This window comes from Emys orbicularis, chromosome 14, assembly GCF_028017835.1.
Source record: "Emys orbicularis isolate rEmyOrb1 chromosome 14, rEmyOrb1.hap1, whole genome shotgun sequence".
Classification (NCBI taxonomy): Eukaryota; Metazoa; Chordata; order Testudines; family Emydidae; genus Emys; species Emys orbicularis.
The window spans coordinates 6572341-6595160 of NC_088696.1; the positions used below are offsets into that span (position 1 = coordinate 6572341).

At 51.5% G+C, this 22820-nt stretch overlaps 1 protein-coding gene across 1 annotated transcript; it reads right to left on the reverse strand.

Annotated features, from left to right (window-relative positions):
• Nucleotides 1-1854: 1854 nt before the first annotated feature.
• Nucleotides 1855-21086, reverse strand: CIBAR2 (CBY1 interacting BAR domain containing 2). The gene is made up of 9 exons (XM_065416752.1): nt 21067-21086; nt 14144-14378; nt 12671-12739; nt 12480-12581; nt 9679-9684; nt 6264-6368; nt 5314-5427; nt 4213-4314; nt 1855-1959 (listed from the first exon to the last, which is right to left on the reverse strand). The coding sequence occupies exons 1-9, from the start codon at nt 21084-21086 to the stop codon at nt 1855-1857; spliced, it is 858 nt and encodes a 285-aa protein (XP_065272824.1).
• Nucleotides 21087-22820: the final 1734 nt, after the last annotated feature.

The following is a 22820-nucleotide window of genomic DNA, read 5'->3' on the forward strand; positions in this document are numbered from 1 at the left end:
TTCCTTATGTCTAACTAGAACTTGTTTTTGGCTTCCAGCCATTGGTCCTTGCAGGGCCGGTGCAAGGAAGTTTCGCGCCCTAGGCGAAACTTCCACCTTGCGCCCCCCCCACCCCCAGCCCTGCGGCAGCTCCCCCCCCCCCCCGCGTCTTGAGGCACCTCCCTAGTGGCAGCTCCCCACCCCCCCGACCCGGGGAGCCGTGCGGCAGCTCCCCACCCCAGCTCATCTCTGCTACGCCCCCTCCCCAAGCGCGCGGTCGCCGCTCCACTTCTCCTGCCTCCCAGGCTTGCGGCGCCAATCAGCTGTTTGGCGCTGCAAGCCTGGGAGGGGAGGAGAATTAGAGCGGGGGCGGCGTGCTCGGGGAGGAGGCGGAGCAGAGGTGAGCTGGGGTGGGGAGCTGCCGCACGGCTCCCCGAGCCAGGGGGGTGGGGAGCTGCTGTGGGGGGAAATTGGGGGCACTGCTTTTTGGCGCCCCCAAATCTTGGCGCCCTAGGCAGCTGCCTAGTTCGCCTTAATGGTAGCACCGGCCCTGGGTCCTTGTGATGCTTTTCTCTGCTTTCTCAAATCTCTCAATCGCCTGCGTTGACTACTAGATTCTCAGTCTCCTGAGGTGGGGGTGGTAGTTGTTGTTTTTAGGATTACATCAGAAGTTTAGTTTGGGGCAAACAGTAAAGAAAAAGCATGCATTGAATTAAATGTCAGTACAGCACCTAGGGTGGTGGTGGTGATGGTCTCAGTCCAGTTCCTAGTTGACAGAGGTCCTTGTCAGAAAAAACACCCCAACAGTGGACAGTAATTGGCCCCCTAGCTAGCAGTCGCAGGAGAGAGGCCAAGGACTGACTAGGCCATTGAGACAGGACTCAGGGCTGGAGAATGCTGGTGGGCACATGAGGAAAAACTTGCACTGATGCTGCCCAAGCTGTAGCTGCTTTGGAGATACCCAGAGGCCTTCATTCTCCAGGGCCAGCAATCTGGTACCTTTCACCCACACTAAAATAAATGAGGGCACAAATAAAACGACTGTTTATTATGTCACATGGAAATAGCCAATTGCGGCAAAGAGAGAATGACTGACAACTACATGGTAACGCCCACTGAGCTAACCATATTTACACTCTTAATTAATCAGTAGGTAAAATTAAAGTAGTGGGAAAATGCAATTATACTTCTGACATCGTCAATATCCTACAGTGTAACATTGGTATCCTGCATGCTACTGGGATGTGCCCATTGGAAAGACTTATAGACAGAACTCCGTAAAGAAGACGACATACGTTAGTTGGAAGTGAGCTGTGATTCTTACACATCTTATTGGTGAGAGATTCATACCTGCCTTTAAAGTGGCTATTTTGAGTAGATAGATGAAGGTTTTGTTTCTTCAGAAATCCCACCCAGTTGTGGGAGATGCATCCCTCAGAGGATACTGTTCCTGGGAGTTGGGTACAAGTTTGCTTTCCCAAACTTCAGCCAGCGGGTTTTGTTTGTTCATATGGAACTCACTCGTTCAGTGCATGATGTACATGCACGATGTCATGTAACCTGAAGTCTGTTGCTGGTTTGTAATAACACAGAGTAATGCCAACAGACAGTCCACCCCGCATGCTTTCCCAGAGGATGTTCAACTTGCAAATAAGCCTTTTGGTTCCCCTCTAGTACTAAGAATCAGTCTCCGAATTAGAGCCACCTCAGTGCTTGGGAACAATGCATTTACATAGGCTCCAAATGGCTTAAGAACCTCATTGGGAGTTCCTTGCATTCACGGAAAATCTAAGGTTCAATAAGGGTAGATACAGTGGAATTAGGAATAAATACATCCAGCTCTCATGAGTGTGGCTGGTTAATCCCACTGTCCAACTACCGTCTAATCTGTGCATATTCTGGATTGCTGAAATCCTGCACTATGTTCTCTTCAGAGTCTTCTTCACTGTCTTCTTGCCTCTGTAGAGTGCTCCGAACGCTCTAGAAATGAAGATGTAGAAAGCCATTATGCAGCCTACCATTTTGATCTCTGATCTCCTCTATTCTGCTATTGGTTTCCTTTAGTGAGGTTACTCCAGAATTGCACCAGTGAGCCTGAAATCTGACTTTCAGGCTACCAGTAAGAGGGGACCTAAGTGAAAACCCCAGATCTAAAACACCCCTCAGACTTTGGGGAAACTTAGATCTGAATGTGAACTTTGATACTTGGGCCTACAGTGCTGTATTTACTTAGTTACATGATCCAGCCGCTATCTGACTCTGTGCTGCACAGACTTCTAGCCAGGGTGTAGGCCCTGGTAAACAAAAGCAATCCATGCTGGAACTTGAGCTGTGTAGGAATCTGTTTTTGTCTTAATAAATGTTTCCCATTCAAGAAAAACTGCGATTCCAAATATCATGAGCAGGCCAATCTCTGATCATAGCTAGAGCTTTGTCAAATGGGCTGGGTTGAACTTGGACAAGTTTGGGGTTTAGCTAGATAAAAGAACCCCAAATGTCTCCACAGCTTAGTGACCCCAGTGAAGTTCTTAGTTGCTCATGGTTTTGCTACAAAATAATATTTTCTCAGCATGTATATGTTAAGTATTTGTTTACATTTCCTGGACCTTTTTCACTGTGTGACATTTCCTGATCGTCATATGCCAAGATGCTTGTCTTGGTGCTTTTTAATAGCAGATGGTTTATATTTTGGTAAACAAGGCAGGAGCTGTTTAATGTCCTTCCTCCTTATTTGTAACTTTCAAAATCGGTTCTAAAAGGAGCCTAATTTATGCCAGTTCCCCAAATACTGTTCAGCTGGGCTCCTTGGGCCAAATACTCCATAACTGGGTACACTGTTGTTATTAACTATGTTTACTGCGTAGTGCCCAAGGACCAACCAAGAACAGGCCCCATTGTGCTAGGTGCTGCCCAAACACAGAACAGGAGAAGTTCCCTGCCAGAAGGGCTGACGAACTAGAGAGACAAGACAGACAGAGGTTGGGGGAAGGGGTAGAACACACAAGTACAGTGAGCAATGTAATGACAAATGTCACGTTAATGCCACGATTATTTTTGGGGGGAGGGGAGGAGTAGCAGAGAAGGGCTACTAGGATGATCAGAGGAATGGGGAACCTGCCTTATGAGAGGAGACTTAAGAAGCTTGGCTTGTTTAGCCTAACAAAAGAAAAGCTGAGAGGAGATCTGACTGCTGTCTACAAATACATCCAAGGGATAAACACCAGGGAGGGAGAGGAGTTGTTTAAGTTAAGGGCCAATGTTGGCACAAGAACAAATGGATATAAACGGGCCATCAATAAATGTAGGCTTGAAATTAGACAAAGGTTTCTAAGCATCAGAGGAGTGAAGTTGTGGAACAACCTTCCAAAGAGGTAGTGGGGGCAAAAAAACTAACCTGTTTTAAGACTGACCTTGATAAGTTTATGTTGCAATTGCCTACAATGGCACGTGGCCCATCCGTGACTGCTATCATCAAATATTTCCAACAGCTGGAGATGGGACACTAGATGGGGAGGGCTCTGAGTTACTACAGAGAATTCTTTCGTAGGTGTCTGGCTGGTGGGTCTTGCTCACATGTTCAAGGTCTAACAGATTGCCATAATTGGGAAGGAATCTCCCCCTAGGTCACATTGGCAGACATCCTAGGTTTTTTGCCTTCCTTTGAAGCTTGGGGCAGGGGTCACTTGCAGGTTTAAACTAGAGGAAATGGTGAATTCTCTGTAACTTGATGTCTTTAAACCAAGATTTGAGGACTTTCAGTAACTCAGCCAGAGGTTAGGGGCTACCATAGAAGTGTGGGAGGGGGGGTGTTAGGTTCTGTGGCCTGCGATGCGCAGGAGGCCAGACTAGATGGTCATGATGGTTCCTTCTGGTGCTAGAGTCTGAGCTAGGAGGGGCTCAGCTAAACGGAAAGAAAAGGGAAGGAGTAGGGGGGCAGGGAAGGAGGGAAGAGACTGCGAGGGAGGGAGACAGCTAGAGAAAACAGCCAATCAGCAATGACTCCAATGTTAGTCTGGGAGTAAGTGGGTGGCACTTTGGCCCCCTTCAATCTCCATGAGCTCAGCTTTGGAAGTGGTGACAGCCGCTCTCCTCTTCAGGGGTCACTTCTCCCCCCCACCCCCCGAGTGGTTTGAATTTACTTTCTTTGAGCACTGGGATGGGGGGGCGGCCTCGGGCTCTAATCCAAGGCCAAAATCCTAATAGGACACAACCGTGTTGCTGCGTCTCTCTCACCTGGCTGTTGGCGGACCATGGCAGGGTGGAGGAAGGATGTGTGGTGCTCATTGGCCTGGCATCGTAATTTCCAGAAGCAATGTGGATCTTCGCTCTGAAATCCTAGCAAGGCGACACACCAATGGTGAGGGTCAATGTCAGCTGTAGACGAAGACCTGGCATGTGCGCGGGTATCTCCCGCGTAATAGTGGTGAATAAACGCAAGCTAGCCAAGGGAGCTGTGTGAGCTCGGTTTCTGGGACTTCCCTAGCTGCTGTAGGTATAACTAGCACACAGGACTAAATCGGGAGCAGATGCAAAACAGCTGGGAGAGAGAGTTGGCAAACTCAGCTTGATTTAATCAAACCAAAGGCATTGGCTTGCATCGGGGGTGGGCACTTGCCACTAGCCCTTAAGAAGCTGTGTGCTCTTCCCTCCATTGCTGGCTGGGGTCAGACCATGACCTTGGCTCCTTCATAGTGGCTAGCAACCCGGGGGTTGCTAGCAGTGAGCAGTCCTTGCTGCATCTGTGCATGGTGCCCGCACGAAGGGGAAGGTGCCTTGTGCCCTGCGCGCCTGCTTACAGGCTGGGCACAATCGGCCACTAAGCATCCCCTGGGTTAGGCCAGAAGTGTGCCATGCAGAGCCGGCATTGTACTGGGTTAATGTGGGGTGTATCTTCTTGTAGAGGGATGGACTTGATGAGGCTTTTTTATCTGAGATGATCCCGTGTGATGGAAAATTACAGGTGCCTCAGACATACAAATTGCTCATTAAAATGTTATCTCCTTGTGAATAAAACATGCCCATGAGTGATGTGCTGTACTCAGGCTGGGCGGGTGGGGGGAGGTTACATCTGATCTAGTGAGTGTTGATCCAGTGGCCAAAGCTGGGGCTGGGATTCAGGACTCCTGGGTTCTCTTCCACAGACTTATCATCCAAGGTCACAAGTCATGTCACTGCCCTGTGCCTCGGTTTCCCCATCTGTATATTGGGGATGATGATACCTACTTCTAAGAGGTGTTAGGGATTCCTTTACTGTTGGCAACATGTTTTAAGCTCTGCCGATCGACATGGCTGTACAAGTGTTCTAATAGAATGGTGTGTTTCCAACCCGCATACCTCCATATCTCTTTCGAAGTCATAATCGTCCAGATTCTGGAAGGCGCTGGAATAGACCTCGAGGGCCTTGGCGTGGAAAACCATCTCGATGGTGACAAAGTCCGAGAAAATCTTCTGCAAGAAAGGAATGTGGGGGTGGGGTGTAACATGGGCCAGCCCTTTCCTGCTCCTAATTATCAAAACCCCTTGAAAGACGAGTCATGTACTGAAAGCACCAAGTACCTGCCCTCTTCCCCAGCATTGACGGCACTTAAGGGCGCCCCCTTTGGCCAGTTAAGGAGTGGCATCATGGGGCTCTGGAGGCAGTTCCATTTGCTTTGCTTTGACCATATGGATGGTGGCTGCAGTGAGAGACTAGAAAGGAAACGGGTGGGGAAATGAGGAGGAATGAACCCCAACTCCAAAGTATGGTCGCTGTACAGTCAAAACTGCTCCTAAAAGCCTTTATTCCCCAGATCAAACAGAGCCAGATGAGACCCGGGGGAACATAGGGATTTTTAAGACAAGGGACCATTGTGATCATCTTCTAGTCTGACCTCCTGTAACGCAGGCCAGAGAACCTCACCCAGAGATTCCTGCGCCAAAGCCAGCACTTCTGTCTGAGCCAGAGCAAATCTTTCAGAAAGAAATGTCCGGTCTTGATTTAAAGGCTTCAAGGGATGGAGAATTGACCACATTCCTAGCTAATGTGTTCCCATGGTTAAAATTACCCTCAGAGTTTAGAAAAAACATGCAACTTATTTCTAGTCTGAATTTACCTAACGTCAACTTGTAGTCACAAGATCTTGCTATGCCTTTGTCTGATTGATAGAAGACGGCTCTTTGCTCTGTCTGCTCTGAACCTTCTCTTTGAGAAGCTACATAGATTTAGTCTTTCACTGTAGGGCAGGTTTCTCAGACCTTGAATTTTTCTTGTAGCTCTTTTCTGAACCCTTCACAGCACACTTTACCTGGATGTCTTTCAGTTTCTGTTTCTGGAACTCGTCGATGGTTTCCTCGAGCTGCTGGGTGGTGCGGCTGGCGTCTACTGAGGCTTTGTGCACATTTGACTCAGCCTGAGAAAAATCCCAAGGGAAGCACAGCATCATATGGTGCCTACGCTGTTCCTTCAGCTCCAGAAGGGGTTAACTGCATGGGCGTCGGGGAGCAAAGGCAGCTCGGTGGGAGCAGTGTATAGAATTACAAGACTGGGCCTTCAGAGAGGAAGCATGGTCCAGCGGTTAGGGCACAAGCCTAGGAAACCAGGGTGCACTTCCCTGCTGTGCCACAGACTTCCTGAGACCTTGGGCACGTCCTCTATCTTCTCTGTGCCTCAGTTCCCCATCTGTACAGTGGGGACAATAGCACCGCCCTACCTCCCAGGGGGTTGTGAGGATAAATACATTCAAGATTGTGAAGTGCTCAGATACTCTGGTAATGGGGAGCATTAGAGCCCTAAGGTGGGTAGACAGGCCAGAGGAACTGCAGCACCGGGACCAGTAATGAGACCCAGACATGGTTACTGTGCAAGCTCCCCCATCCGTCAAATCCATAAGCCTCCCTGTCCCAGTGTGGAGGTGGTTGGGGGAATGACCGTGCCCTGGTAAACCCTCGTTATAAAGCAGCCCTGGGATTAATGCTTGTGGAGCAATGTTTGGGCTTACAATGAGCAACCTTAGAAAGGAAGTGTTCGCCTTACTGCCGTGTAAATGCCTCGGTCCAATATTGTGTTCAAGGGCCCGATCCTGCATCCATCACAGAATCCAAACTCCCCTGGGTCTGACGCTGGCTTGCTTTGGTTGAGCACGGGGTGCAGAACAGGAAACCTTTTAGGTTCCCATTGCACGATCAGGTAAATGGTTTCTTTTGAAACTCACCCAGTGTCTGTCTCCTGGGGCTGCAGCCACACTGGGGCGGACGTGATCTCTCTCTGATGTATACACCTGCTTAGATCCCTGTTCTGTTTCACCATTTGGTGGTGATATATGTGCGTGCTTTTTAACAGGCCTGACATTATCCAGCAGAGGGCAGTAGGGCATGCATGCTTCATGGGGGAACAGACCCATGGCCCAACATGCCTTATTGTGGTTATAGTTTCATAAGCGTAAAGCCCTATGAAAACCTTTGCGAGATCTAGGCCAAATTCATCCCTAGGGAGCTCCACTGAAACTGGCAGAGTGACAGCAGGGGTTTACCTGGCCCTTTTCCTTGAGAACCAATTCAGCCTATATGGCATATATGTTCTGTATGTGTCTCCTCCCTGTGATTTTTATCAGCCGGGGGTTTAACGTGACCGTAGGATCTTAGTTTTCTAAGAGTTCATCTGCTCCCACTGCTTATTCCTCGTCTGCCTATGATTTCCCCCTAATTCTCTGTATATGACTTTGCAGTCGTTTCCCTCTTCAGATGGGGAACAAACAGAAGGTGCAGATAGACATAGGGCCTGAATTTTAAAAAGTAGAGACCTGTTTTGTGTGTGCACTGACCACACCCAGGCACCCGAGTTGACACGTTTGCACATGCACATGACCAGATGGGTGCCAGGGGTGAATGTGGAGCCCAGTTTGTTCTTGCACATTCATAAGCCCACCTGCTGAGTAAGCCTTGAATTCTGCTTGTAAGGAGCTGACACCTGGCCTCATGCGTGTATCCTTAGTCAACGTAAATTAAGCTACAGAAATACAATGCAGAGAATATTTGCTCTTACAGCAGCAGGGTTGCTTCTAGTTAGTATGTTTCTTAAAGCTTCTTATGGGGTGCTATTGGGTCCTGAACTGACAATATCTATGGAGGGGTCAGGGCATCAGGAGTCAGGTCTTCCTTTTCTATTCCTAGGATAGGTTACATCTTCCTTCTGAATGCTGAGCTAGTTGCTAAAGCTGGAGACTGAGCGTCAGGACACCTGGGTTCTCTTCCTGGTCTGTCACTGACTTGCTGTGTGATCTTGGTCAAGTCACTTCCCCCCTTCTTTGTGCCTCAGTTTCCCTGAGTTGTTTCAGTTTGTAATATGGGGATAATGAGACTGACTTTCTTTGGTAAAGTACTTTGAGATCTACAGTGGAAAAGCCCTATGTGAGAACTAAGTGTTATAAACTATCCAGTGGTGGTTCCTCTAGGCGAGGGAGGTGGCTGGAAAGTGCAGAATATGCAATCAGAAGGAAGTTTCTTGTGGGCATGTTGAGGGGGGTTAGATGCATCTCCATGGTGGCAGACACCCTCAGGGAGCCCTACCATGATTTTCCCTTCCAGTACAAAAGGTTCTATAGCTTGCACGACATCCCTCCTGCAGCTAGAGAGAGAGGAGGAAAGGAGCGAATCCATCAGCGCTGAATGTCATTACAGGAAAATGGATGAGACTTATGCCAGGGCTATTTCAGGTACTAAACATGTGGCGTAAAATCTGGACCAGCGGAGCATGGCGCATCAGTGTGTTGATAAGAAAAGCAGCTGGGAGGTGAAATAAAGCCTGCATTAGTGGGGGGATTTCAGGTAGGGAAAAAGCTGGCTGGCAGGGTGGGTGGATTTCAACGCTTTGTGGTGCTCAGTCATTCTTTTTTTCTCCTTTGAATACAAAACTGTAGGGTAAGCATCCACCCAGCCCTGGCAGGCGATGCATCCAACTGTTAACCCTTTACGGTCATGCTGCACACACTACTGAGTACACAGGGGCAACTCAGGGCTAATGTGTCCACTGCGCATTCCTGCTGAGACCTCAGGCCCAATTCTCCTCTCCCGCTGGTTTCAATCCACTGACGTCAATGGCGCTGGTCTAAACAGGGTACATGATAAATGAATCCCTACTAGCAGCGCCAGCTGAGATCAGGTGCCATTGTGCTAGGCTCTGCACGTTTGTGGGAAGAGGGGAGGTGGTTGCAATATTGATGGGGGGGGGGGAATTTTGACTTTTCATCTTTAAAACAAAACAAAACAAAAAACCCTGAAAATTTTCAGCCAAAACGTTTTTGATTGTTTTGACAAAGTCTAAATTTTCTGCAGAAAGCAGACACTTCACCAAAAATGTGGTGTAACTGAAAACCCAATTTTCCATCAAAAAACCTGTTTTCACAGAGAACTTTTGACCAGTAAGAGAGAGTCCTTGCTCCAGTGCGCTTACAGCTTAAACCGACAATACAACCCAGGATGGGAGAAAAAGCCGGATTCCAGTTCCTGGTGCTACTGGAAAGAATTGGGTCTTGACTGCACACCATGCTGTGTTATAAATACCACAAGGAGGGGAGGGGTTAAGAATGTTCTGTCCTGCCCTGGGTCGAGCGTGTCTCTTTAGCACTCACCTGTGCTTTATCCTGACAATCTTTTACTGTCCATTGCTTGAAATTAGATCTTGGGCACAGGACAAATATTATGCCCAGAGGAATTTGTGCTTACCTGGGACTGACAGCAATAGTCAAGGAACAATCTGATGAGATGGGGAGAGTTTATAGACACACTGATCCTTGTGCTGGTGTCTGTGTGAGCGGCTGAGCCCAGAATAACACTCTGAACTGAGCAGTTCTAGTCAGATCCTTGTGGGCAGGAAGGAATCTTGTGTTCTTATACTGACTGCCCTGATTGCATATCTGAAAGAGGATTTTCACCCTGGGGCAAACATGACAATTACTCACCCTATAAAACAGAGGCCGAGCTTTGCCTGTGCCTTTGAAATAGTGCCAGTCGGACCAGCGTATCAACCCGGCCAGAAGGAACACAACAACTTATTGCCTAAGGTGCCCATACGTCCCGTTTTGGCTGGGACAGTCCCTTTTTTAAGCCCTGTCCCGGCTGTCCCAACTTTTTTTGGCAGTAGTGGGCATTTGTCCTGTTTTTACTCTTGGCAATTGGATCAGTTGGCAAGAGCAAACGGGACAAATGCTCACGTTTGTCAAAAAAGTGGGGTGCGGTGTGGGGGAATTTGTGGGGCGAGGGTGAGTGGAGATGCCCACCCCTTGTGGAGGGGGGGAGGAGGGAGGGCTCACACGGGGAGCGGGAGCAACAAGCCAAGGCTGCAGCGAACAGCAGCTGCCTCTTGCGGGGGAGAGGGGCAGGTAAGATTCCTGCAACCCCAGCCTCTTGTGGGGCGGGGCAGGGTTCCAGCGAACCCAGCCTCACACGGGGGGCAGGCAGGGTTCCAGGGACCCAAGCCTTGTGGGGGGGGGACAGTCATGGTTTCAGCAACCCCAGCCTCACAGCGGGGGGGGGGGGGAGAGGGAGCCTGGGTTAGCCCCACACGGTGTCCTGTTTTCCCTTTGGGAAATATGGTCACCCAAATATTGCCACATAGGGAGTGATCTCAGTGGAGGGAGGCTACCTGTCAGTGCAAACAATTGCTTTGTAGGAGCTCTTGCCCTTAAAGCACCTACAGAGCTGGTAGAGAAACCAGTCAAAATCATGACCTTTTTTTTTTTTTTTAATTTTTACTGTCCTCCCCCTCCCCCCAAAAAAAATGTCAATGAGTTTTTTTGGGAAACTCACAAACCTCCAGCTACCTCTGTAGCAGGTGGAAAACCCACAAACGTTCATGGAAAAATAGAGTTGAAAATCTGCCAGGTTTTGCACTGAAATTTGATTTCCCCCCTTTCTCTCCCCCCCCCCCCATGAAAAATGGCATTGAAATTCAAAAAGTGTCAAGCAACTCTGTGCGTGTGCAAATGAGGAGCACAAACCTGAGTGCTTTTTGCACCAGGCACCAGGCTTTTTGCACCAGGGACGTGTACGTCTACACTTACCGGAGGGTCCGGCGGCAGGCAATCGATGTTCTGGGATCGATCCCGGAAGTGCTCGCCGTCGACGCCGCTACTCCAGCTCGGCGAGAGGAGTACGCAGCATCGACGGGGGAGCCTGCCTGCCGCGTCTGGACCCGCGGTAAGTTCGGACTAAGGTACTTCGAATTTGCATACCTTAGTCCGAAGTGGGGGCTTAGTGGGGACCAGGGGACAGGACCCTAGGGGAGCGTGAGCCTTTATGTTGCCCCGTGTAGGAAGCTGAGCTGGGGGGCCGTGTGGTCCCCAATCAGCATGGTACTGCTGTGAATCTACAAGAGAGAGTGACATCCAACCCTTCTGGGGAGAGCCCATGCTAGTCCCTGGATGCAGTGTTTTGTTTCCAGAGAAGCTGGGCCTACACAAAGATATCCAACTACTTCTTTCCCCCTTGAGGATCTTTGGGACTTTCAGCTGAGAATTGACTTCTTTGGAAAAGCTGCGGAAGGGGTTACTTGTTTAAAATATTTCTGCCATGCAGAGGGAAATCTCTTGAGCTGTGGCGATGATCCCTTTGAAAAGGTGTCTCACCCAGAAAGTCTGACATAACATGAGAGAGACAAGGTGGGTGAGGTAATATCTTTTATTGCAACAACTTCTGTCAGGAGCAGGGACAAGTCTTCGAGCTGGCACAGAGCTGTTCTTCAGATCCGGGTTACAAACTGACCCTCCTTGCGTTTAGTTGAGACATTCTGGCTGTCTTCTCCAGACCTGGGAAAGAGCTCTGTGTAGCTTGAAAGCTTGTTCCACTTGTTCCACCAACAGAAGTTGGCCCAATAAAAAGTATTGCCTCACCTGCCTTACCTTTCTCATATCCTGGGACCAACATAGCTACAGCAAACAATATAATAAGGTGCGTTTCCCTGGTTGGGGGGGGGGAGGAGGGATATTTTGGAAAGGAACATTACCCTATTTCCCATTCACACACCATTCAGTGAGGGCTGATATGGGGAAGCACTTAGAGTAGTTAGCAGCTGAGCCCTCCAAGATTTATGTGCAGAACGTGGGCCTGGGAACAAATTTGAGATGCGTGTGACCAGATTGGTGTCAAAATGTAGCACGTGTGAAATCTCCCCTTTCACGTCTGCAGCTTGATAAGGAAGTGGTTGGGGGGAGGTGGAATTGGCGGCTCATCACCTGTCCCGCAATCCCATTGCATGCGTCTCGTTTCTCTGAGCTCTGGCTAGTTCCCAGGGAAGCCTGTGGTTAGTTTACAACAGTCTGGGTTTTCCCTTACTGGGGTGGGTGGTTTCCTGACGCAGGTCGGTTTCCAACAGATTCTGTGGAACGTTCGGAAGAAACCACAATGAAACATAAGCCGCTGAGCCCTGACTTCCTACCTCTGTGTTACTGATCAGCCAGTGCCGCAGGCTGCCTAACCAAGTGCTAACTCTGCGCCTCTCAGGTTTTGTAACGTGGCATAAAGGATACGAGGGTGTGTCGGTCTGAGGGTGACTTCTGCCGCAGTCTCTCCAGTTTCTCCAGTTGCTTTATCTCATTGTTTCGGACTTTGTTGAACCTCTTGATCTCTGCCTAGGAGATGAGATACGTGCGTTTGTTACAAGGCTGGCGCGGCCGGCTGGCTACGGGATGTGGCAGGGTTACCACGATACGGCACTTACCTGTGTCTGCTTGAGCTGGACTCCGTACCGTTTCAGTGGCTCCACAACCTTCGTTTCCAGTCTCTCCACCTAAAGGGGAAAGTCACACATGCAGTACGGCGGGGATATAATGTACTCGGTACAAACAGGGCTGGCTGATAGCCTCTAGTCACCAAGCAATGGCACTGCAATTGCCCTCTGCTCTGTCATCATCTCAAGGGATCCAGATCATTCAGTCCTTGCTCTGTCGACACCGCCAATTACAGCAGGGACCTCAAAACAGGCAGCCATGGACATGTTCCGTGCAGGCCCCTGAACATCCATCAGATGGCAACACTAAAATGCTGCTGACCGGAGCTGGATTCGAACCAGACACCTGAGAGGTGAAAGGCCCTCTAACCCACTGCCACTTCCCTAATGCAAAAGGCACAGCGAGATATGGAAGCGGGTGAATCCTCCCCAAATAGTAACCAAAGAATGTCCCATAATCTCCTCAAGCAGAAATTGGGGGATGACGCAGAGCTTGTCAGCTTGGATAAGGGATAGATTCACCCCTAAAGTTCTTCCTTCTTAGCTTGGTTCCTCCCTTCCAGGCTGGAAAGGACCAGGAAGACTGCACAGATCAACACCCTCAGCCACTGAACAGTGAAAGCGTCAATGAGCCCGGCCATCCTAGGACAGGACACTAGTTGCTAGTGTAACAATGACAGACCCCGGTTGTCGGCGGGCAGGATCGAATCTGGGACCTCTGGAGCTTAGTGTGTGAGCCTCTACTGCAGGGGTGGCCAACCTGTGGCTCCGGAGCCACATGCGGCTCTTCAGAAGTTAATATGCAGCTCCTTGTATAGGCACCGACTCCCGGGCTGGAGCTACAGGCACCAACTTTCCAATGTGCTGGGGGGGTGCTCACTGTTCAACCCCTGGCTCTGCCACAGGCTCTGCCCCCCTCCACCCCTTCCCACCCCCTGCCCTGAGCCTGCTATGCCCTCGCTCCTCCCCCCCAGTGTCTCCTGCACCCCATGAAACAGCTGATTGGGAGAAGGAGGCGCTGATCGGTGGGGCTGCCGGTGGGTGGGAGGCGCTGGGAGCGGGGGGGAGGGGGCGAGCTGATCCGGAGGCGGTTGACGTATTACTGTGGCTCTTTGGCAATGTACATTGGTAAATTCTGGCTCCTTCTCAGGCTCAGGTTGGCCACCCCTGCTCTACTGCATGAGCTAAAAGCCACGTGCTCTAAGGCTGTAGAGCAGACTCCTTAATCTCTAAGTGGTCTCGGTGCCACTAGATGGGACAGACCACCACACCCAGACGGTGTGTGGGTTACACTAGCACAGTATATCGACAGACAGTGAAATATTTACTGTTTCCTGTATTGCTGACATACAGGTCCATTGCTCCCTCAACGTGAAGTCCCATGACTATGGTCAGATTGTGCCTCCCTAGCTGTGATCACACTCCTGGCATAGTCAGTGTTGCGGGGGCTAGGCAGCTCCTTACCTCTGCCTGCCTGTAGTCCTGCACTTTGGCCAGCTCCTCAGCAAAGTTCTTCATGGTGCTTCGCAGTTCAGGGTTCTCAGTGTTCGCATAGTCGATGAGCTGCTTCACCAGGAGATCTGACTTGTCCCGCAGCTTGGCTGTCTTCCTGGCGTAGGAGGCCATCAGCGTGCAGAACTGGCCAAAATATTTCTCTGCGTTGGCTACTGTGTTCTCCATGATCCTCACTTGGCTATCTCTGGGTAGGGAAGAGACGAGCCGCATGTTGGGTTAGTTCACCATCAATGCTGGTATGACCCGACTTTAGAAACTTGAGCCCAGAGTTTTGCAGGATTTCTCTTGTGTGTGCATCAGAACCCCACCTTTGTATGTATGGAATGGGGCATTTGCATGCACAGATTGGAGAACTGTGCACCTGACTGCTCAGTGTACACACACACACGCGCGCGCGCTTGGGTCTCAGGTGTCTATTGTTGGTCAACCACAAAAAGAACAACCCAAGTCAGAAATTCAATAAATCAGGCTGAAGGGTTTGTTACCCAAGAGCCTACAGTGACAACTGTACACTTGAAATGTTGGGCCATTTGTGGAGACTGCCTTCGACACAGCTGGAGCAGTTTCCCAGTAGGAGGTCACATCCGGGCCCTGTGTCAGATGCTGCTGTTCAGAATGTCTTGAGCTTGCAACTAGACCCAAAAGCTGTCCCAAACATTTTACAAGCATCAGTTGCGAGAGTTGGTTGTAATGTGTAGGAGCAAGATTTGGGGTTTTTGTCCAGCCGTACTGTTTGACTGTTTCAGTCCATAATGGTTCCCAATGAGTCAGTTCATCCCATCTCCTTATCTCCATCCCACAGTGCCTTCTCTTGCTTTGAAAATGACCTCCCCATGACAGTGCTGGGCCTTATGGGATAGGTGATTGAGGTGTTCCAGCACAGGGGCAAGCATGGCTTTAAGGGATTCCATAATGGACTATGTCACGGTTCCAGGGCTAGCTGTGCCCGTCTCCTCTCTGGTCTCGGTCTATGCTGCAATAAAAGACCCGTGGCATGGTAGTGGCTGGCCCGGGTCAGTTGACTCAGCCTTGTGGGGCTCCGGCTGAGGGGCTATAAAACTGCTATGTAGACACTGGAGCCCACAGTCTGAGTGCCTATGAAGGGAGAGGGTCTCAGAGCCCAGGCTCTAGCCTGAGCCCGGACATCTACGCTGCTGTTTTTAGTCCCGCAGCCCGGGCCCTGCAAGCCTGAATCCGCTGGGCTGGGCTGGGCTCTGAGACGTGGTGCCATAGGTTTATCTCTGTGTAGACATATCATCTGAGCGCCCCTCCCCCCCTCAGGTGTCAGGCCTCATGCCTTTCTCTCTCCTGGGGTGGAATCGCGTGATTGTCCCGCTTGGAGACCAAGACCCGGGCTACAGCACTCTGTGGATCACTCGTGCTTTCTCAGCAGGTCCAGGTGCAGTTCTTCCCTTCGGGAGTCTACGAGCAGAGGTCCATAGTGACCAAAGTCTGAAGGGTTAATCTTAAGAGCAGGAATAAAGCAAAGCATAAGAGAAAAAGGGTCTGAATAAGCCCAGCCTATGAGAGGAGCCCAGGATGGCCTAGCACTTCAGGCAACCTGGTGTGTGTCTGTGGGTGTTCCCTGAACAGCCCCCTGACAAGTGCCCCCTCCCTCAGGAGACTGACTTGTATCCCTGGGCTTTTTGGTTCTCTTTGGTGGACAGAAGTAGGACAACGGAGCCAATGGTCCTTGCATTCTCTCCGACGTGTCAGCCGCTGGGTGGCTATCTGAAGCCACTGTATCTTTCCTGCCTATGTGCAGTCAGCCTCTTAAATGCACCCCAGGTTTTCATCCAGCAGCACACCCTAATCACAGTCAAACAAATATATAGGAGTCCTAAATTATTACAGAGCAGCCCATTGTCCATCACAGCACTGTCGAAAGTAATGTGGATCGGCTAAACCCAGGCCCCATGCTAGGAGCTTTGCCGGCAAGGGTGGGAAATGTTTTCAGTGCCCCATTTTCCCCTTCCGCCATGAGTGGCCAAGGGAAAAAAAAATCACCCCCACCCCAAAAAACAAGCAACCTGCCCACCCTGGTGGCCAATCAGCTGAGGTGGGAAAAAAGGTCTGAGAGGCACAGCATTATGGCGAACCCCGTGGAAGTTTGCACCCGAGGCAACCGCCCCATTTGCCTGCCCTTAAAAGCAGCCCTGACTAAACTATTGCAAGGTTTGGGGAGCGCCATTTCATGGCACAGTTTCCTCACTTGGGGGATACACTTTCACCCAGGTCTCCCTGTTTGCTGTACAGTTTGTACCCACCTAAAAACATGGAGGTGCCAATTTTGCAGATTTTGCACCTGCAGATATATTCTGGGTGCACCTCTTAGCACTGGGATGACATGCTAGCAGGATAGGTAGCCTCTCTAGTGCTGCTACTTGCACCTGCAGTTTATTTGAGATACAAAAGTGCACCCATGAAAAGGAGGCTGGGTGGCTGAAGAATTGCCTCTTGGTGTAGCCTGGCTTTTAGGGGTCTGATATTTGGCATTGTGTGGCTGCCCTTTGGGGCAGCTGAGCCCCACACTGGGCGGCTGGATGGACTCATCTGGCATGTATGTGATCTGCATAGTACAATCGTTGAGACTCGAACCTAGACCCTCACGGTCAAGAGACAGCAACTGTTCCAGGCTAGCTAAAAACAAGCCTCCCCTTGAGCCATTGGGAGCCGTGCTAAACTCCGCTCCGCTCACAGTCGTTCTTGACACATCTCCCAGCTGCATTGCCCTGTACGGTACTGGTGGGCTTAAGCCGATTATTGAATGCTCCTTTCATAAACTTCAAATCCGCGCCACTTCATCCCATCTAGAAACCCAAATCCCCAAGCTATCAGTGTAAGACCTTCCTAAATTCTTTTAAGAGCGGTATTAATGGAAAGATACAGCTGCAGTCTGCCTATGTGTCTAGTTCTCCCAGCAGCTCTGCCAAGAGTGCTGCAGCTGTGCATCATCTAATAAAGCCTGTTGGTCTCCATCATGCGAGCTTGACTCATTGCCACAAAAGACCAGGGGGCCTTACATTTCTCAAGGCTCAGAGCTGTAGTTAAGTGCCTTCCCCCGACCTCATGTTGAAAATAAATCATTTGCAAACAGTGCTGGCTCTCGAGAGCGTTTGCTGCTTTAGGCAACGGTGGGACTCTGCCCACCCCTCCCAGGCTTGCTGCAGTGAATAAAGTGACTAAACATAGTGCTGCCCCTGGCCTTTCTGTCTCTTCTGTGTGGTGTAGCCAGTCACGTTTGCAGTGTGATTTTACTGCACTCAGTTGTGGGCTCCTCCTTGCAGGACCAGAGCAACAAACTGGAGGGAGTTCAAAGACACGGCCAGCGAAATGAGCAGGGGCGGGCAAACTTTTTGGCCTGAGGGCCGCATTGGGTTTTGGAAATTGTATGGAGGGCCGGTTAGGGGAGGGGGTCGTGGCCTGGCCCCCACCCCCTATTTGCCCCCCCCTCGTTCCCTGACGGCCCCCCCCGGGACCCCTGCCCCATCCGCACACACCCCGCTCCCTGTCCTCTGACTGCCCCTGGAACCCCTGCCCCCCGCCGCCCCATCCAAACCCCCCTCTCATTCCTGATGGCCCCCCCGGGACCCCTGCCCCATCAATCACCCCTTCTCCCTGTTCCCTGACCACCCCCTGAACTCCTGCCCCTGACTGCCCCCCGCCACCCCATCCAACCCCTCCTCTCATTCCTGACTGCCCCCCGGGAACCCTGCCCCATCCAACCCCCCGTTCCCCGCCCTCTGACCGCCCCGACCCCTATCCACCCCCCCGCCCTCTGACCACCGCCCCGAACTCCCCTGCCCTCTATCCAACCTCCCCGATCCCTACCCCCTTACCGCGCTGCCTGGAGCACCGGTGGCTGGTGGCGCTACAGCTGCACCGCCCGGCTGGAGACAGCCATGCCATCGCCACCGCGCAGCACAGAGACCGGGTCAGGCTGGGCTCTGCAGCTCCGCTGCCCCAGGAGCTCGCAGCCCCGCCGCCCAGAGCATTGCGCCAGCGGCGCAGTGAGCTGAGGCTGCAGAGGAGAGGCTGGGGGCGAGCCTCCCAGGCCAGGAGCTCAGGTGCCAGGCAGGAGGGTCCCGCGGACCGTAGTTTGCCCACCTCTGGTCTAGAGGGACTGACTTAAGAGGAAAGATGGAAAGAGCTTAAAGGTGCATAGTTTGGCTGAGAAGGAGAGATATAACAGCCTACAAAAGGAGCAGAATTATTTAGTGTAAATACATCGAGGCCCTCAAAATCCAAAGGGACGGGGGTCCCTATTAAAACCTAATGATGATGGAATTAAGTTGGAGAAATGTAGGCTGAATATCTGGAAATATTTCCTGACAGTTGGATGTTCTCCCAAGCTGCGGTGGTCCACCTGGGAAATGGTGGGAAGCCCAAATAGGACTGGATGAAATACTAGTTATGTTGTGGGGAACACCCTGAATTGGTAGGAGGGACCTAGCCCTCCTCAACCCTTTTCTCTCTAACTTCTGCCTTGCTCTCCTTCCACGATAACACCTTGCTCATCCATGCTTCCCAGGTGGGCTATGCCATAAGACGTACACCCAAGGTTCTCCAGTGTTTGCATTCCACAAACCACAGTGTGTGTGTGAGAGAGAGAGACTCAGGGATCCATCCACTCTGTCCCTGTCTGCTACTCCCCACTAGAGCAGGCTGAAAAATGCCAATGAATTTTGTGGAGAATTGGAAACATTTTCTTGGTCCCCCCACCCTAAATTTCCTCTTAAAGAGTTTCAGGTTTTTCAATAAAACTGAAAACCAAACATTATTCAGTTTTTGCAAGTGTGTGTGTGTGTGTGTGTGTGTGTGTGTGGGGAGGAGAGGGGAGGGGGGTTAAGTGGCTTTTAGTCAAATGTTTAATTTTTCCAAAAACCTGAAAAGTTTTCAGTTCCAATTGTTTGTCCAGAACTGGAATATTTTGACCAACATGACAAGACTCATGGAAAAATTTTGTTTCCATTTCTCATCCAAAACGCATTGTGACAACCAAGATGTGGATGAGCGCTAGTTTGCACATTTTAATTCTGCAGAGGGCTGCTTGGGTGGCTAGCGATGGGCCATGGCCTGGGAGCTGCTGCCTGACGTGACTCAAGCCTTGGAAACACACTCCTTTGCGTTCACGTGTGCTAGGAAAAAGGAACAGGTCCCTAATAGTGAAACCTTAACGGGGTGTGGCCTTCAGCAGAAGTCATCCAAGCTACTGAGAGCTGTGTGCTTTTGGGGACGCCGTGATAGGTCACTTTGCAGCCTGTCCTGAGCTCTCCCTGGACCACATGGGGCACATGGCTCTGCCAGGTCTGGTAGCAGGGTGGTGGTGGGGAAAGGAGAAGGAGGCTTTCTGCCAGATCCTCTCACCTTGGCAGTAGTGCTGGAGGGGGAAGTAAGTTACAGCCAGACTCCTGCCTCCAGCAGCCTGGGAATCTCTAGGGACCCAGTGTTTTCTGTTCTCTTGCTTGAGGCCCGGCATATAGGCTGGACCTTGGCTTTAGTCCTGCTGTCAAACATCTGGCTCCAATACACTTCAGTGTATGTTTGTTATCATAGTCTAACAGCTCCAGCAGATGCAAAGTTTCCAGAAGTTGCTGCTGCTTTACACAATTCTTAAACATTGGATACATATAGAGGATGTTTGTCTTGCTCCACTTCTCCTTAGGGTTGCTATCTGCAGCTGTAGGTGAGAGCCCTTCGCCAAAGCTGCGTCTTCATTGCCCCTCGCGAGCTTGATGCAAATGCTTAGGGCCGTGTTTTCAGACATCCGGCTTCCCTCGTTAGTACGCCGTCACTTGTGCATGGAGAGCCAAACGATGCTAATTGAAGGAGTGTAGGTCTCGTTTACCGTTTGTAAGTGTGAGTGACCGTGAAAATTGTGGGTTGCAGGGGTGAGCCTACAAAGTGGTGAGTTGTGCAGAGACAGCTGTGGCCCTTGGCCCGTAGGTCAGCTCAGGGACACCAGAACACAAGCAAAATTTCCAGTTACAAGTCTATTGACTACTGCACGGCTACAGGCCGCTCCTGAGCTTTGTAGATTGCTCACGTTTATTTCCCAGGGTTCCCCAAACATCACAGCAGCTGTGCTAAAATATCCCCGTTCTCCAGGTCCTTGCCATGCAAACCTCCCCCCACCTTCTACTGTGCTCTGTGCATAAGGGTCTGTGTGCACTGCATCGGGGAGGGGGGATTGCAGCTCGAATGGATGGACCCGAGCTAGCGTTCATCTAGCTAGCTTGGATACCAGAGCAATGAAGCTGTGGTCAGCGCAGGCGCCATCGTGGGCTGGCTGCACAAGTAGTTACCCTTGGTTCCAGGTGGGTTTGTACAGTCTGGGCTGAAGCCCAGGCTGCTGCAGCTTCACAGGTACCGGAGCTAGTTTGCTTTGCAGATCTACATGAGCTACAGTCACACCCACTGATTGCAATGCAGGCTTTCCCTGTGAGAATGCCTCGGGCTGCAGTGACATTAATGACCACCTCCCACTATGTGCCTTTAAATCTCCAGGCTCCTCCTTCCCATTGTTGGGGTGTACAGCAAAATCTTGGAGGGGACCTTGATGCATTTCAGAAATGTGGCTGAACTGAGCCCACCCTGCGAAGCTAGGTCAGTATCATTGCACCTATTTCACAGAGGGGAAAGCGGAGGTCAAGTTAAGCGGCTTACATCAGGTGGGACGAGAACCCAGATCTTTTCGCTCCTAGCCTGCTGCTCTGTCCATCCAGACAAGCTGTCCTCACTCACTGTAATGCCCCTGTATGTCTCAGGGGAGCTTCCTGCCACTCGCTGCAAGCTTCTTCCCCGGCAGGCTCCATGGGAGGGGGACAAAGGGAAAGGACACCCCCAAGCAGCTGGACCCCGGCCCGCCTTACCTGGAAAGGACGATGTTCATGGCTGCAGGAATGGGCCAGCCTTTCTATCACCGAGCAATAACCCTACTTCTGGCTGCAGAGGGACCCACTAAAAGCACAGCTGCTCCTGACCTGGCTCAGGTGGCGCGCCCAGCCTGGTTGGTATGGCAACGCTACCAACAGAGAGCCCGGGATGTGGGTGGAGCCATGGTTCTGGTTTCCAGGGGTAACTGGGCCTGTTCTATATCCCTGCCCAGCCTACGGCTGCTTCCTCTTCAAATCTGTCCATGTTAATGGGTGGATCTCCCCTGCCTGCTTCTGAGAACCAGCTTTGCCCCTCCCCTAGCACCCAGTCACTGTCCTTCCTGGGCTGGCTAGGTGTTAACCAGCAGGTGGCCCTGGGAAGCAGGACAGTAGGGGGCAGGCCTGGCAGTTCGGGTCGGCCTGGTTTTTGAGTCTGCGCAGGAGGGGTGATTTCGATGTCACCAATTCTCTATAGCCCCCATCGGTGCCAGGCTTGGCACTTGTACTTGTGTGACTGCCCCCTTCCCCCATCTCAGCTGTGTTCTGGGGGAGCCCCCCAGAGCGTCTGTTTTTTCCCGTTCTCTGCATCAGGGTGAGCCTTCTCCTGATGCATGCTGCTCCCGCGGGAGCCCCCGAACGCCTTTGGGGCAGGATGCAACGTAAAGGTCTCCCTCCGTGACCCCATATTTTGGAGGTGCCCCCACTGCAGCTCTCCCAACCCCAGCTGGTCTAGGGAAGCGAGGGGATGAACTTGATCCTTTATCATGAATAATTAATTGTATTACCCACAATGCCCACAGTGTCTTTCTCTGTTTAGCACAGTCCCTGCCACTAGGGAAATGCAGTCTCAGAGCTGAACTCCTCCACAACTACACAACTGGTCTGAGGGCTGGATTAAAACTGTCCTGGCCCTGAGCCACCCAAACACTGCCCTATACCCCACTAGGGGCTAGAAGGGAGGGATTTCCCCTTTGCTCCCGTCAGACAGCACAGGCGTGGCCAAGGCAGGGGTGACACGCAGCTACGTCTTGCAGTCTCCCTCGTGGGGTACCTCGCAAGCTTCTGCCACCTTGAGACACATTTAAACCCGGCCGTGACACAGTAGCAAAATATCAGCCCCTGACCGTTGTACAGTTGACCCAGAAGCAAAAGTAGGTACCGGAGTCAAGATCCAGGGTTTTGAATATGAAACGCCATCGTCCCACCCTCTCCCCTGAAACCTGGGGCGGGGGGGTGTTTGGCATACAGGGTTCCGGTTCAGCCATAGGCACCGACTCCGTGGGTGCTCCGGGGCTGGAGCACCCATGGGGAAAAATTAGTGGGTGCTCTGCGCCCACTGACAGCCAAGCTCCCCCCCCGCCCCACCTCCACTTCCTCTCCTGAGCGCACTGCGTCCCCGCTCCTCCCCCTACCTCCCAGCGCTTCCTGCCTTGCCGCCGCCACACAGCTTTTCGGCAGCGTGCTTGGAGGGAGGGGGAGGAGCGGGATCGTGGCGCACTCAGGGAAGGAGGCAGGGAAGAGGCAGGGCCGGGGCGGGGATTTGGGGAAGGAGTCGGAATGTGGGCGGAGTTGGGGCGGGGACTTTGGGGAAAGGGTTGGAATGGGGGCGGGGCCGGGGGCAGAGAGGGGTCGAGCACCCACCGGCAGGAGCAGAAGTCGGCGCCTATGGTTCAGCCCCGTGTCTAGTCCTGGCCTCCTCATGTGTTGCATAGACATTAAGACCAGAAGGGACAATTGGGATCATCTTGTCT

What these genes read in the sequence shown, in the direction of transcription:
- CIBAR2 (XM_065416752.1), bottom strand. Translation starts at nt 21,086, where the DNA reads ATGAACATCGTCCTTTCCAG. An exon ending in AGGACTACAGGCAGGCAGAG is followed by an intron (nt 12,740 to 14,143) that starts GTAAGGAGCTGC and finishes TTTCCCCTTTAG; the next exon opens with GTGGAGAGACTGGAAACGAA. An exon ending in CATGGTCCGCCAACAGCCAG is followed by an intron (nt 1,960 to 4,212) that starts GTGAGAGAGACG and finishes CTTCATTTCTAG; the next exon opens with AGCGTTCGGAGCACTCTACA.